This window comes from Macrosteles quadrilineatus, unplaced genomic scaffold, assembly GCF_028750875.1.
Source record: "Macrosteles quadrilineatus isolate MER2022 unplaced genomic scaffold, UCM_ALF_1.0 Scaffold_8__2_contigs__length_117827958, whole genome shotgun sequence".
Lineage (NCBI taxonomy): Eukaryota > Metazoa > Arthropoda > Insecta > Hemiptera > Cicadellidae > Macrosteles > Macrosteles quadrilineatus.
In genome coordinates, this window is record NW_026542601.1 from 9,516,815 (window position 1) to 9,531,032 (window position 14,218).

Consider the following 14,218-nt stretch of genomic DNA (forward strand, 5'->3'; position numbering starts at 1 on the left):
CTGTATTGATTTCTAAAAATAAACTGTCGCCAAACCATTGAATTGCAGCGTCTGCCTCCAAAAAACTAGTTTGTTCCAGATTTAGAAAATCGGAGCTAGAAACTGAAAGAGGGGTTCGGTCATCGAAAATTGAAAGCATTGAGGAAGCTATGCGGGAACACTGGGAACAGAGGTTGTTAATAAAAAGGAGGAGAAGGACTGGTCCTAGGACAGAACCCTGATGCACTCCCTTTATCAACAGAATTCTCAGCAGAAGGGCAGGATCTAACGCAACCAGTCTCCTCATCTCCCCTATAAGAAATAACATGGGAATAAAAAAAATCATTTTGTAATTTTGTCCCAACCCTTAAGGACACATTTACCTAAAAAGCTCTGCAAAATAGTTTAGAAATAAATAGAAAATGTTGTTTTTAAGGTAACAAAATGGAAGCCAATTTTTACCTTACCCCATAAAACCCATTTCTCAGTCCGTCCCTTTCTCATATGAATGGAATAAACAGGTTAACGTTGCAAAATTTAATAAAAATCGTATGATTTTTTTCTCTAGTATCATGATTTTTATCGGAGTAGTTTTGGCCTCTGGGGACATAACAATGAAAAAGTTAATCGGTCCCGAGCCCGAGTCTAGGTTTTAAGTATGTTTTATCTATGGTTTTACCATGTGAATGCGACTACAACAATGGTCATCATAGACTAACCAAACCATGGTGGTACGCCTAATAATCCCTATGAGAAATTTACTGACACACAGTGAATGATAAAGAATTAGTAATAACATCAATCAATAATAAACATTTCATTGGAAGGTCAACATCGACTGGGACATTTAAAGACTAATTGAAATTTGTATTTAATAAAGAAATTTAAAATTAAAAAAATATTGAAGGAAGAAAATGGTGAATTGATCAGATTTATAATTTGGTCGGAACGTCATTAATGATTAATGAATGACATATGAAGTCAAACTAATAAATTTAACTTTTATAGACATTCCTAATAATAACTATAATATCCGAAGAGATTTCTACATGGTCAGTTTTTTAATAAGAAAATGTTTTAACGTGTAGTAAAGAGGGCTTTATTGATGGTATTTTAAAATGGTAAGTGGTTCGAAGTGAAGTTATTCACTTGATGTGTTTACCTCACGATCAAAACACAGTTGACCTTGAAGATATTCCCTATTTTTGTTTATTTTAATGTCACGTGACCAATCCCGTCCAATCACAGATATTGTTTTCTGCAGCGTCGCCTGCGCGAGGAAGATGCGCAGTAAACATGCAACTACACAAAATGCCGTCAGAATCTAAACCTTTGTTGACAGCTCAAACAGAGAAGCCCAACCATTATTCGTAAGTGATTATCTATTTTTGTATGCTTAATTGACAATGTTTAGTATTTATTCGTCGTAAAATTATTGGATTTACACTCAACACTATTTTGTTTACAGGTATCTTAAAGAATTTCGCGTCGAACAATGTCCGCTCTTCTTGCAACACAAATGTACTCAACACAGACCTTTCACTTGTTTTCATTGGCATTTTATGAATCAAAGACGACGTAGACCTGTGAGAAAACGGGATGGATCTTTTAATTATAGTGCTGACAATTATTGCACGAAATATGATGAAACTACTGGGCTCTGTCCTGAGGGAGATGAGTAAGTAGACATTTGTTTTGACTGCCATTTTAGGCTAGATCAGAAGTAAACATCAGTTACAATGACATTAGTTTGTAAACTGTATCCTTTATCTTGTGTTATTCTTTACATTGTTTATGAGTTTGAAAATGAAACTGCTAAACTTAGTTAGATTTTCCAAGATGCCACTGTATTCCGCTGCAGATTGCATTGTTAATTAGGTACTTACTTAAAGAAAAAAAAAAAATAACTAGTGAAAAAAATATTTAGCCTACTTACAATGCAGTTGGACTGAAAAAAAAACAGGAAATTAGCCTATTCCTATCACATTATTTTTGTATGGCCTAAAAATCTAACCACAATTTATGATGTCTTTGTTTTTATTCTGTAAATAAGTTAAGATAGTAAGTTAACTTATGGTGTATTACATTGTCGTTAACTTATTTAGGCCTAGTCCCCAAAATAGGTGGTTACCGGTCGAGTAGGCTTAGGCTCCAGTAAACACATTTTGAATGAGTGAATTGAGATTTTTTTTTGCTATGAACTCAGCATAACTTAAGCCTATGACAACCTTTCTAAATTGACTAAGTTAGATGATTAAGCTTTACGTTGTTAGATCTAACTTAACTTATCTATATTGAGGCTACTTACTTAACTTAATCTATTAAGAGGCTAACTTAAGTTATGTATATCCTTAACAAATTAAGTCTAGACAAGCCTTAAGTTATTTTATAACTATTTAAATAAGGCTGCTTAACCCTTAAACTCGCCTAGTCCAAATTCAAGTGTAAAACCTTAAAAAAAAAAAAAAAAAAAAAAAAAAAAAAAAAAACCAATGTGCCAGGGACGAATGTAAAATATTTAATGAAATATTTACTGCTTCCATGGTTTTTTACAAGTATGCCCCATTATACTTTTGTAAAATTAAAAAAAATAATGTTTGTTTGCAATAAAAACTTGTTTAACTACGATTTTCCCCTCTTCAACACCATTATTACAATTCATCATTAAACAATTTAAAAAGGTTCAAACTATTATTTTCAAAATAGTTAAAGGATATGGTAGGATCATAAAATTTTCATAACAATATGAGAAAATGAATAGATATTACTATGTCTAACGTTTAACACTAATACCGAAACCCTACCCAAGCTGACGCTAACCGAAACCCTCGGTCTGTGAGACCCTATTTAAAAATAATGGACCCCGCTTAGATACACACAAACCGAAACCCTGGGCCTGTGAGACCTTGCTTTAAAATACATTAACGCTGGGCTTCTGGGACGGACATGTTATGAACAACCTCACGGTCACGGCACCCACGCAAAATGAACAAACAATATATCAACGCAACAAACAACATATCAAACAATATATCAAGCAAAATATCAAGGTAGGGGAGGAAAAGGGGGAAGGTTTTGGGGAAATGGAATCCCCAAGTATTCTGTGTTGCCAACATGGGTTAGTGAAAATTCCCGTGGGTCTGTATTTTACAGACCGGGGTTTCGGTATTAAGTGTTAAAGAGCTAAAGATCAAAAACTTTTTTTATATATCCATTTTTATTTGGGGGTCCACTAGACCCCCACGTGCGCTCCAGCATAAAAAAAAGTGCACGCTTAAGGGTTGGATCCTAATTTATGGTTGTGGCATATATCTTTTATTAAGTTATAGCCGTAGCCTCAAAAAGGGTTTTTATCGTCTACCAAAAGGTCGCACTGTGAGGATTGCTTGAGTCTGGCCAAGTTACAATGTGTCAAATCAAGTAAAATTGGCCAAACTTAAGTTAAGTAACTTACCAATTGATAGAAGCAGGCCCATGACTTTTGTACTGTACCGTTATTTCTTTGTAAAGTTATTTCTGATGCTGAGTTTGCTATGAAATCTGTAGGCCTAGTTTGGCATTTTAATCTTGTTTTCTTTCCAGGTGTCCCTATCTCCACCGCACAGCTGGAGACACAGAGAGGCGCTACCACCTGCGCTACTACAAGACCTGCATGTGTGTTCATGATACAGACACACGTGGTTTCTGCGTCAAGAATGGCCCTCACTGTGCCTTTGCACACGGCAACCAGGATCTGCGCCCTCCCGTGTACGACATTAAAGAGATACAGGTTAGGACTTGCATTTGGATTTTTAGGACCTGATGAAAAACTAGGTAGCCTATAAATAGGCTATATTTTAATTGATTTTGGACCCAGATTCCATTCTAAGTTATATCAATAACACTCTAAACCATTCATTAGTGATAGTACCAAGGGACCGAGCATGCTTAGTGGTGTTTAATTTTTTGAGAGGTTAACAATAGGCAAAACATAGACCAACATATTTTTTTTCATTTAAAATAGGTAATATTTTGTACATAGGCGCCTATATGTAATAAAAGAAATTTCATAGAGACATTTTACCATACTGAAGTATTGGCACTATTTGTACTCATCCTTTTTTCACAATTTCGCATATTGAGTCATCAAAACTCATTAAACTCGCATTACTCTCACAGTCAACAAAATGTGGTTAAAAATAAATAATTAAGTACCGGTACCTACATTACCTAGCCTAAAAAAAAAAAAAAAAAATAACACTGTTTGTCGCCAGGAAGTGCAGGTTTTCTTTGATTGTTCAACAGCCTATCCCTATAGAGTAATGGGAAAAAAAACCTCTTGTGATCATTAAATGTTTGAAGAGTTGAAAAGCCTCCTGAGCAATTTGTGGTTAGCAGCGTAGAGTTATGATGTAGAACTATTTGTTACAGGCTCTGGACTGTTCAGATGGAGACAACGCGTCTTGTAATGGACCAAACGTTCTCGACAAGGAACGCAACCTGATGAATGAGGATCCCAAATGGCAAGGTGAGTCTCCTACTCAACTGCTTGAAAATAACTTTCTCGTTTCACAAATAGTTAGCCTACCTATTTATCATTAGGAGTACGCTGAATTACCATAACACAATCAAATGTTAAAGGTTGTTGAGTTTTCTGTTAATTAAACTGTAAGCCTACACGTCCCATATTTAGATAGGCCTAGGACGAGTGTTGGATGGGCGGTGCCTTGTGTAGCCTACCAGAAATAAATCAGATATTGAAATGTATTTCCAGTGACAACAAATTTATTTCAGAATATCCAGGTAGTTAGTGAACGTTTCTGTCAATTTACTCTAAAATAAGGTTTTGAAAAATAGCATACACACTTAAAAAATGTTTGTTTTCTCAGATACAAATTACGTTCTCTCGAGCTACAAGACGGAGGCTTGCAAGCGGCCACCCCGCCTGTGCAGACAAGGATACGCCTGTCCTCAGTACCACAACAGCAGAGATAAGCGCAGAAGTCCTCGCAAGTTTAAATACAGGTGAGTCAGCCAAAAATCTTAGTTGCTTGATATTTTGTCCTGGTAGTATAGGACTTCTCCTGAGTGATATTCACTGAAGAAGTAAATTACTATAGAGTAAAATGTATCAATTTATTATTATTTATTTACCTTTTATTATGGACACTAAGTTTCTCCGGCAAGCTATCTAAACTATACCTTATCAAAAAATCCTAATTAGCCACTTTGTTTTCCTTTTAAAACTGATATGGACATAGAAAGTAAGTTGTTTGCTTGTTGTCAGGTCGACCCCGTGTCCCAACGTGAAGCATGGTGATGAGTGGGGAGAGCCGGGCAACTGTGAGGCAGGAGACCTCTGTGGCTATTGTCACACCAGGACTGAGCAGCAGTTCCACCCAGAGATATACAAGAGCACACGCTGCAACGATGTGCAGCAGGCAGGGTATTGCCCGCGTGGCGTGTTCTGCGCTTTCGCACATGTCGACCGTGAGTATCAAACCACATCTTGGATGCTAGACCGATTTGAATGTATTTAATAACATATAGTTTGGTTTTGCCCTTTTTTTTGACCAATTATTACTGTAATTTGTCTTGGAAGACTTGGAAGATGGAATATTTCTAGTTAGTATATAAGGTAGTTTTAACAATATTCAAACCAAACATTGTAAAAAATGTTATTCCTTGTAATCTAGTCTTCTACTCCTTTTTTGTGTTTGAATTTACCGACAGTTCTAATAGGCCAGTTTTGTCATTTGAAACTGTGAAAATATTTTAGCCTAGTTCAATAAATTTCAATTTCAACTTCAACAATAAGATTTACCAAGGGAGCAAAGTATTAACATAGTGAGTTGTCAGCCCAAAACAGTACCTTTCTGTTGGAGAAATTTCCTTTTAACTCTTTAAAATAATCCAGAATTCATTTTCTTGTACTCTCCTATTTATACTGATAATGATACTGATGATACCTGGGGGGGGGGGGGGTCACGCTACAACCTGTAAGATCTATTGTGTCCCCCAAACTAGTCTTCAGTCTTTGCCTAGAGAACCCCCTCCAGTCCTAACTCCTTAATGAAGTTAAGCAACAGGTGGGGTTCTTACTGCGGTAAATCTCCAACTACTACCTGGTGCATATCCAAGCTCTTGGCTCTCTTTTGCCCAATCGCATCACATTCGTCAAGAGATGTTTGGGTGTTTCCTCCGCTGATTGGCAGAATCGGCTGTCACTTTCCTGAACGATCTTCATTTTTCTCAGATGACCTCTAAGCCCACAATGTCCAGTTAGATCACCTGTTAACATTCTCAAACAGTTCTTATCAGCCTGATCATAGTCTCAGACCTTCTTGCGTCGTATCCTCCAAGAAATTCCTTAGTTTGGCGACATCCTGGACGAGCAGTGGACAGCCTTTAGCTCTGGTTACATTTTTGCCTTCCTTGAACTTCTTTTTGAAGAACGAGTGCACATTCTGGTAGCTGTCCCTGCCCTTGCAAGCTTATCTGCCCAAAACGATTATTTTGGCAAATTTTTCAGTAAATAAGTGCCTTTACGTTCTAGTGGATCAATGTTTGTCTGGAATTTGTTTAGACAAATTTCCTTAAACTCATTCTTAATATAACACAGAATTCATTTTCTCGTACTTTCCTATTATAGCCTTTACCTATGAGTGATGTATCCTATCTCATCTATTATGTTTAAAATATCTATTGTTACTCTTAATTAACGATGTTGATTTTGTCAACAGAGGAGATGAGTATCGCACGAGAGCTAGCCGCGCCTCTAGACGCTGGTACAAACTTGGCAGATATATTGTCCAATGTGCTGCCCAAGAGAGATCAAAAGTCCAGCGAGTCATCGGTAGGTGATTCAATCCTTAGAATTACTTTTGAACACTCTGTTAATTGATAAATGAAATTCAAGTATACTATATCAATATAACTGATGTATAAGATATAATGGATGAATTAATGTAACTGGTTATCATATATTTTACGCTGACCACTTTCTTGACAGAAATGTGAAGTAAAACATGTTGTCCTAATTTATCCTTCATATAACTATGATATCAGTGGTGAAGTGGGACGGAAACATGTAGCAACCGCGTTCCCTCTCTGCTTTTTCCTTAACTCCCATGTGTTAAATGGTGACCTGTGTTTTACCGAGACTGTTGAGGGTGCGGGAGCACTGGAAACACTCACCATAAAAAAAAATACAGGTCGCCTAACAATAAATAGGTTCTTTGGAAAAAACAGAGTGGGGTTGCCGTTCCCACTCCACTAAACCACTGTATATAAGATAATAGAATCAATAGCTTAAATCACTGTATTATAAAAATGGTAGCCAAGCTTTACTTTTACTTTTGACAGAACGGTAGTGGGGAAGTATCCGAATGTGCCAGCACCAGCAGTATTGGGTCTAACAGTTCCAGCAAAGCCCCAGGGGCAAACCGCCACTCTTTCACACATCAACCCCAGCATGAGGCTATACAACAGGTAACAGACACGGAAGAGTTTAATGTTCATTAGATCTGTTCTATGAAATATTTACACATTTATTATTCATTTTAGTAACAACGTTAATTTACCACACTGCAACTATATTACTTATTTTGAAAGGGTAAATGTATTGAAAAGTGTAGAACATATTTTAGACCCGAAATAATGTAACAAAATACCTTACTGTAGTAATAAAATCAATTACTTGATATTCACACTTCATGAACAATGTTTTTTTTTTTTACCTTCTTCAATTTTATTTTAGCATCTTATTGATATATATTGATAATATTGACTAATATTGACTAATATTGATCGTCTGAGATCAATATTCTACAAAAGTTTTACCAGGCCTACCTTTCTTTTACCTAACATGACCCTCTTCCTAAATAACACACAAATTTCCACAGTGTAAATTAAGTACAGTAGAGTCCCGATAGTTCGGATGAAACTGTTTTTTTTATTTATTATTTAAAATAAACTATCCGCCTGAGATCTATCATTAGGGTTTGCCATCTGTCAATTACCTGCTAAACTTGAACTTAGGTTCACAAGTTGATTCTGCTCGCCACTACCTCTAAGTTTAGCCAACAACTTTCTGAACCACCCTTGTATTTATTCTCCAATGCAGTAACTTTTTAAAAATACTGTCCTTGTTTATTAATATTCATTTTTCAAATTTCAGCACAAACTTTATATCGAGATCTTGGATTCATATAACTCACTTTGCAGGAAATCATCCGTAAACAGCTGAAGGCAATAGACAGTGATCCGATGCTAGACATAATCGAGAAGTCGCAGAAAAAACAGGCATTGTTGGTAGCACTGAACATGAACATGGCTGCCAGCCATCAGCAGAGTTTGCTTCCCCTGTCCCCGCACTATCACAGTCCCTTCACGTGCGACTCTGTTATGGGTAAGTGATAGGGGACATTCCATAGCTATCTGGTAATAAATTTATTTTTGTCACAAATTGTACGTTTCAGCCAAGTGTTTTTTGTAATTTTACTGTGTCTTAGTATTATCTTGTTTGATCAGTAGTTCCTCAGACTGTATTCTGTTGTGATGATTGTTGTTAATAGGAAGACACAATCAATGTTATTGGTGAACATTCACCGGTTCTAACAGTTAATGACATCATAAAAACAATATGGAATATTTTAATACTTCAATATTACCAAGTACTTTTATATTTTGCGATGCTTGCTCTTGATAAAAATATATCATCAGCGGGATAGTTATTCACTGCCTGGTTTTATTTTTAACTGCTTTAATATTTCCAAACAATATTTTATCCACATTGTGTTGTTCCAGGCAATGCGCTAGAAGACCTTCACCTCGATGAACCATTGGGATTGGTTGATTCGATACATCGAGATTTTGAAACAGACTCTCCCACCATCTCTAATTCGATATCTGCTGGCTTAGCCAACTCTGGTATGTTGATTTTAGCAACTGCATTACCATTGACTATACACAGTGTGTTAGTTAATGCTGATGTTACTGTTATTTGTATTTAGGTTCACCATAAATTTTATATTGCAGTGTAAGTAAAAGTTTCCTTCACTGACCTTATTGCAATTTTTATACTCTACAAACACCACATAATCCTTCAAAAGTAATTATATTAAGTCTCGGCATGAAGACATGAACAAAGAACTATTATAGCGACAATGAAAAAAAAATGAAATGGCTTTTAAAAGTTGGAAGCTTTTGGACTAAACTGATGCATTAGCTTCCAATTATTAATCCTCAATTTATTTTGCCAGTATTAATACCAACCAATCGTCCACAGACATTTTTGCATACATATAAAATCGCTCTCAGCGACACTTGCACTGAAACAGACAACTATGTTGTAGCGGTGAGTGAGGCTGTATCACTTCAAACAGTTCTGTTGTTTGTTACATTGGTTTAGTCATTTGTTCCAACTGTTAAGAAATGCTAATTTTTCTAAGGTAACGTTGGCTTGTCTCTGTAGGTATACTGGGAGGCTCGGCTCCTGTCAACATCCCAGGCAGTGGACACAACAGTCTCAGCAACTTCTCACCCTCCGCCTCCTCCCCTCTTCATCATCTGCACTCCGGATTCCTGTCTGCCTCCCGGTTCTCCCACCAGGACACTCTGGACTCGGTAAGTAACTCGGCTAGCTTACCTGAGACAATTAGTCTAGGAGCTAGTACAGTAGTTACGAAAAATCTATCCATAACACATATATTACGTGTTAATTGTTGTAGCCTTTTGAATAATAAAAGATCTTTTTTTAGTTTCATAAATTTCCATCACTAAAACTTGTTAAAAAGAGTAAGCATTGGCCAGCTAAATATAAACATCTGTTTTAGACAGGTTTTTAAAGTAAAGTTGTGACAATTTCTCCCTCTATATGATAAGTCAATCATGTTGTTAACTCAGTTGATAATCTTTGAGTTTAGTTAATGTTTTTGATAGTAAGATCTGGGTAGCCACAGGCTGGAACTCCGGGAAAACAGTGAACTTTTAAATTTAACCGGGGAAATCATGATTTTAGTGCCATTTTGTTGTAAAATATATTTAAGACGGTAGAAGGGTATCCAGCAATACCTCAACAATATGTAGGATTCGGTGTGTAACTAGTGTGTTTTGCAGAGTGGAGTGTTCATGGGCAGTATGGGCAAGCTTGCAGGCTACGACCACTTCAACATGTCTCCCAACTCTCATTCACCACTCATCAACAACTTCTCCGTCAGTCCGAGGATAGGCAGCGGAAGCTATGATGTGAGTACATCGACAATCTCTCAGTAGAAACAATTTACAGTAATATTGTTTCTCAAATCGGTCCCACTTACTGCTGTCAAATCACTCAAATTAAATATTTATGTTGCACAGACAATGATGAATCTTGTAACTTATGATGACACTTAAATATAAGGAAAATTATTTTAAAACCTGTTCATGATTACTGTATTAATTTCCATTCCTTTGTTAAATCTGCTAGGATGCCAAATAGAAATAACAATTTCTTTAACAGCCCAACTTTTTTCAAAGTAATTTCTCCCGTTTTACTGTCTAAAGTTAAATTAGGTAACACCGAAATGTGTTTTGTTGAAGACTAAAACAGAACGGAGGGTCGATTAAGAGAAAATAATCCTAAGTATTTTAAAAACTAATCTGAAATTTAATGTGAATACTCAAGTAAGAAGGTTGTCTGTAAGTTTAGGTATCCTTCGAGCTCTAGTCGTCACCAAGCTAGTTAAAATCTGAGACCAACACTGTGTTCCTTACTTTTATCTATCTATTTATCTCTTGTAGATGGTTTCCACCCACAGTTCGGCCAAAGTTTCTGTGCACGCCACCAGATCTGGTTGGGTATATGCAAGGGGGTTGGCGGGGGTACCTTTGTGAAAACATTTGTGTCTTGCTACTCACTCACCCCTACCCCCAGTACTGCCAATAACCGGGGCATGTTTTACTATACACGACCATCTCCGAACTCCTCTCCATTCCTTGTGCACAAATTAGTCCGTCAACTGGTGATTGACTACAATAGTGGTTGAGGACCGAGACCACAAAAAAGTAATTGCAGAACACGATGTATACTTGGCAGGAGCATCAATGTTTATTTAAGTATTTTAAAACTAATGTGATTGTTGTAATATGTTTTTCCATTCAAGTTGTTAATATTATTATAATTATTATTATTATTGCTATCATCATTATTATTGTTGTTTCTCCGTTGATGTTGTCTAGAAGAGGACAGTAAAAGTGCTCCTGAATGTGAAAGTGGTGTATTAGACTGTTAAACAACTCATTTTCAAACACAGACCAATAGTCTACTGGGGAATTATTTTTCCTGTATACACACTTAGCATTTATTTAAAATATTTTTTTCTCAGGAATAAAGGCATTTTAATTTTATTTTATGAGATTTAACATCCCAATCGGTTTTGCATTATCACTCTTGAAGTTTTCTATTTATGTTTGAAGGTGGCCAACAGAAACAAGCTGTTGTCGTGGGATGAGAGGATGAGTCAGGCGAGGGCTGCGTGGCAGAGAGAGTGTGAGGAAGCTCAGAGGAAGGCCAGCATTGCAGAGCAGCAGCGAGACGAGGTGAGTCTCTCTCTCTCTCTCTCGCTCAGGTGTATATCAATATATACATGTTGCGAAGGTAAAGGTGTCGTCTATACTCTTGTTAGTTTACTGGCGAGTCCCAGAAGATTAGTTACTCACACATACTTATACATATTAACAAACGTACTCTCACAGACTGGTCTACTTACGGTGAGGAGTTGGTGACTTGCCTACTGAGCTCAAATTCAAAATTATGACATTATTTAAATATTTTAATATTTATGGGTTTTAGTTTAGTTTATTAGTTGAACCCCTCATATCCAACCATGACTTGACCGGGCCGTGGTCGGAACGGCCAAAAGGTCTGAGATCCGGTTGAGCAAAAAAACTTGTTCTTATGATTTTGTTTACAAAGACATAAACTTAATTGATTTTAAGACAAAATTCATTGTTTATCATGCCACATCTCTTTTATCATGCAATATGGTATTGAGTTATGGGGCTCAACACCATCGTCGCTCGCAAGAAGAAGGGGTCTTGCAAGCGTAGATTTTTAAGATACACAAGAATTTTTTTTTAGATTTTAATATTTAAACAAAAATATCATCATGTAAACCACTTTATGAAACATATGCAATTTTAATAATGCCTTAACATAAAAAAATTCTGGTATACTTAAAGAGCATTCAGCAATCTATAGGCTACTGTTTAGATGTGTTTGTCTGACCAGTTGTCATGACTAAAATACTTGGCCAATAGTTAAAATTTAACTAAAATATTGAGGAATGCCCACTCACTTCCCTGAATTTCCCTCATGCTACAACCCACGGACGTCAAAAGTTCTGAGGTGAAGTTTTCAAAAGTAATAACATGATTAGTGTCCATAACAAAATGAGAAAACTCACAATTAAATGTAAAACGATTACCAAGTTCTTGTATTTCATAAGTTCATGCATAACTTATTCAAGGTTTGTAATATATTCAATTGGTTGGTTGTCGCAGGCGATATCGCAAGCCAAGGCTCTGCAGCAGGAGGTGGACCTGCTACAAGGCTCGCCCTACCTGCACGGCCTGCGGAGGATCTCAGAACTGAGGAATCTGTCTCTAGCTACTCTCAAGAGTCTGCAGTCTCAGCTGAGAAGTGACTTGGAAGAGATAGAAAAGGTAGACACAAATCAAACACCTACTGTAACATCACATGTGTTTCCATTCCTTCTTCCTTTGTGCATTCAGCTATTTTGCAGCTTTATATGAGAAACAGTAACTGATTCTTCATTAGGCCAAATAGAACACAAACTTTTGTCCTTAAACATACAACTAATTTCATGAATTATTTTAAACTAATTTAAACATGATTCATGGTGTGAAATCACAAGGCAAAATATTAAGTCCACCTTTTATTTCAGTCACTCAGTACGAATGCTTGGTGATCGGTAGAAAGTGTGCAATTGTAGACGCCGGAGTAACTCACACACTTTACACTTCCATTGTCGACCTAAAGCAGTCACTCTGTCGTGCTACGGATACGTAACCGTGGCCGCCGTAACTGATTCTCCCACCAAGAGTGGATTGCAAAGAGTTGTTCATTTTTTGCAACCAGAAGGGAATGTTGCAGGAAGAATTTTTCAGATTTTGCCGAATGTATGAAGAAAACTCAATGGTGTTCTGTGTGTTTGTCCAAGAGTTTATTCTTCACCTTAATGTGTTAAATCTATTTAAACGTATAATTCATTCATTTTGGATTACAAAAATAGCATTTTTCCACTAGTTTTAATTTGAAATGGTAAATTATTAGTGCGTGATAAAATTCAACCGATTTTCAGGTGCTGTATCTGCAGACAGCCACCAAGTGTATGGTGTGTGAAGAGCGCAATCGCAGCGTCACGTTGGGGCCGTGCAACCACTTTGTGTTGTGCAACGTGTGCGCGCCAGGACAGCAAGACTGCCCCTACTGTCAGACGCCAATCATCGCACACAGCAATCACAATAGTTTGCAGGCACCACAGACGTAAAGAGAAGAAGTGTAGTGACGGATGTGAGACGGTTGGAACACGGTAAAATAGAAACAGGAGAGTTAGGGCACATGGCTTTATAACAAATATTTTCCTCGGTAATATTGCAAATTTTTAGGTTGTGTTTAAAGACATGCAGGACATAATGAACTAGGTGTACGTAGGAGGTGTACGAGTATAGGCATATACTTAAATATTCCATTTCTTTTAACTTATTGAAATTAATTAGAATAAAGGTATATTAGTTACTGGATAACTTTGTAAAATTGTGATTTTGTATTTTCATAGTTTTCCTCTCTTAAAAGGCCAAAGAAACAAAGACATTTGCTACTACTGACATAGTCATATTTAATCAGGTACCGTACATAAATTAGTGATGGTAATAAATATTCAAGCTAATTTTTTACACAAATGCATTGTGTTATCAATAGGTTTGTCTTTTCAAATAGTTAGTTTTAATCTGTTTAATGTGACACAAAAGATTTATTAGGAGCAGACAAAAAAGAGAAAAATTACCTTTTTGGTTTCAATTTATCTTGTCTACCATCTTAGTTTTAGTAGTGCTACTCTTTGTTGTTCACAAAGGATGGACTTTTTAACCAACTTCTATCATTATTATAGTTTTTCGCTTTACTAATCATGTCTTTATTTAACAGTGAGAGTGAATTAGTTTACTCATTCCTACATGCAAGTATTAATCCTATGAC

At 36.5% G+C, this 14,218-nt stretch overlaps 1 protein-coding gene across 1 annotated transcript; it reads left to right on the forward strand.

The window, feature by feature from the left end:
* Positions 1–1,275: 1,275 nt before the first annotated feature.
* LOC129000760 (putative E3 ubiquitin-protein ligase UNKL) lies at positions 1,276–13,840 on the forward strand. Its single transcript, XM_054427747.1, has 15 exons — positions 1,276–1,349; positions 1,448–1,657; positions 3,562–3,748; positions 4,390–4,486; positions 4,848–4,983; positions 5,246–5,448; positions 6,702–6,814; positions 7,324–7,449; positions 8,185–8,368; positions 8,767–8,889; positions 9,434–9,585; positions 10,078–10,206; positions 11,416–11,538; positions 12,502–12,663; positions 13,323–13,840. Exons 1-15 carry the CDS (start codon positions 1,276–1,278, stop codon positions 13,509–13,511), a joined length of 2,208 nt encoding a protein of 735 aa, XP_054283722.1. The 3' UTR covers positions 13,512–13,840.
* Positions 13,841–14,218: the final 378 nt, after the last annotated feature.

Excerpts from the sequence above, each read along its gene's own strand:
- LOC129000760 (XM_054427747.1), top strand. The coding sequence starts at position 1,276 with ATGCAACTACACAAAATGCCGTCAGAATCTAAACCTTTGTTGACAGCT. Across the intron at positions 4,984-5,245 it reads CCTCGCAAGTTTAAATACAG|GTCGACCCCGTGTCCCAACG; the intron begins GTGAGTCAGCCA and ends GCTTGTTGTCAG. Across the intron at positions 7,450-8,184 it reads AGCATGAGGCTATACAACAG|GAAATCATCCGTAAACAGCT; the intron begins GTAACAGACACG and ends CTCACTTTGCAG.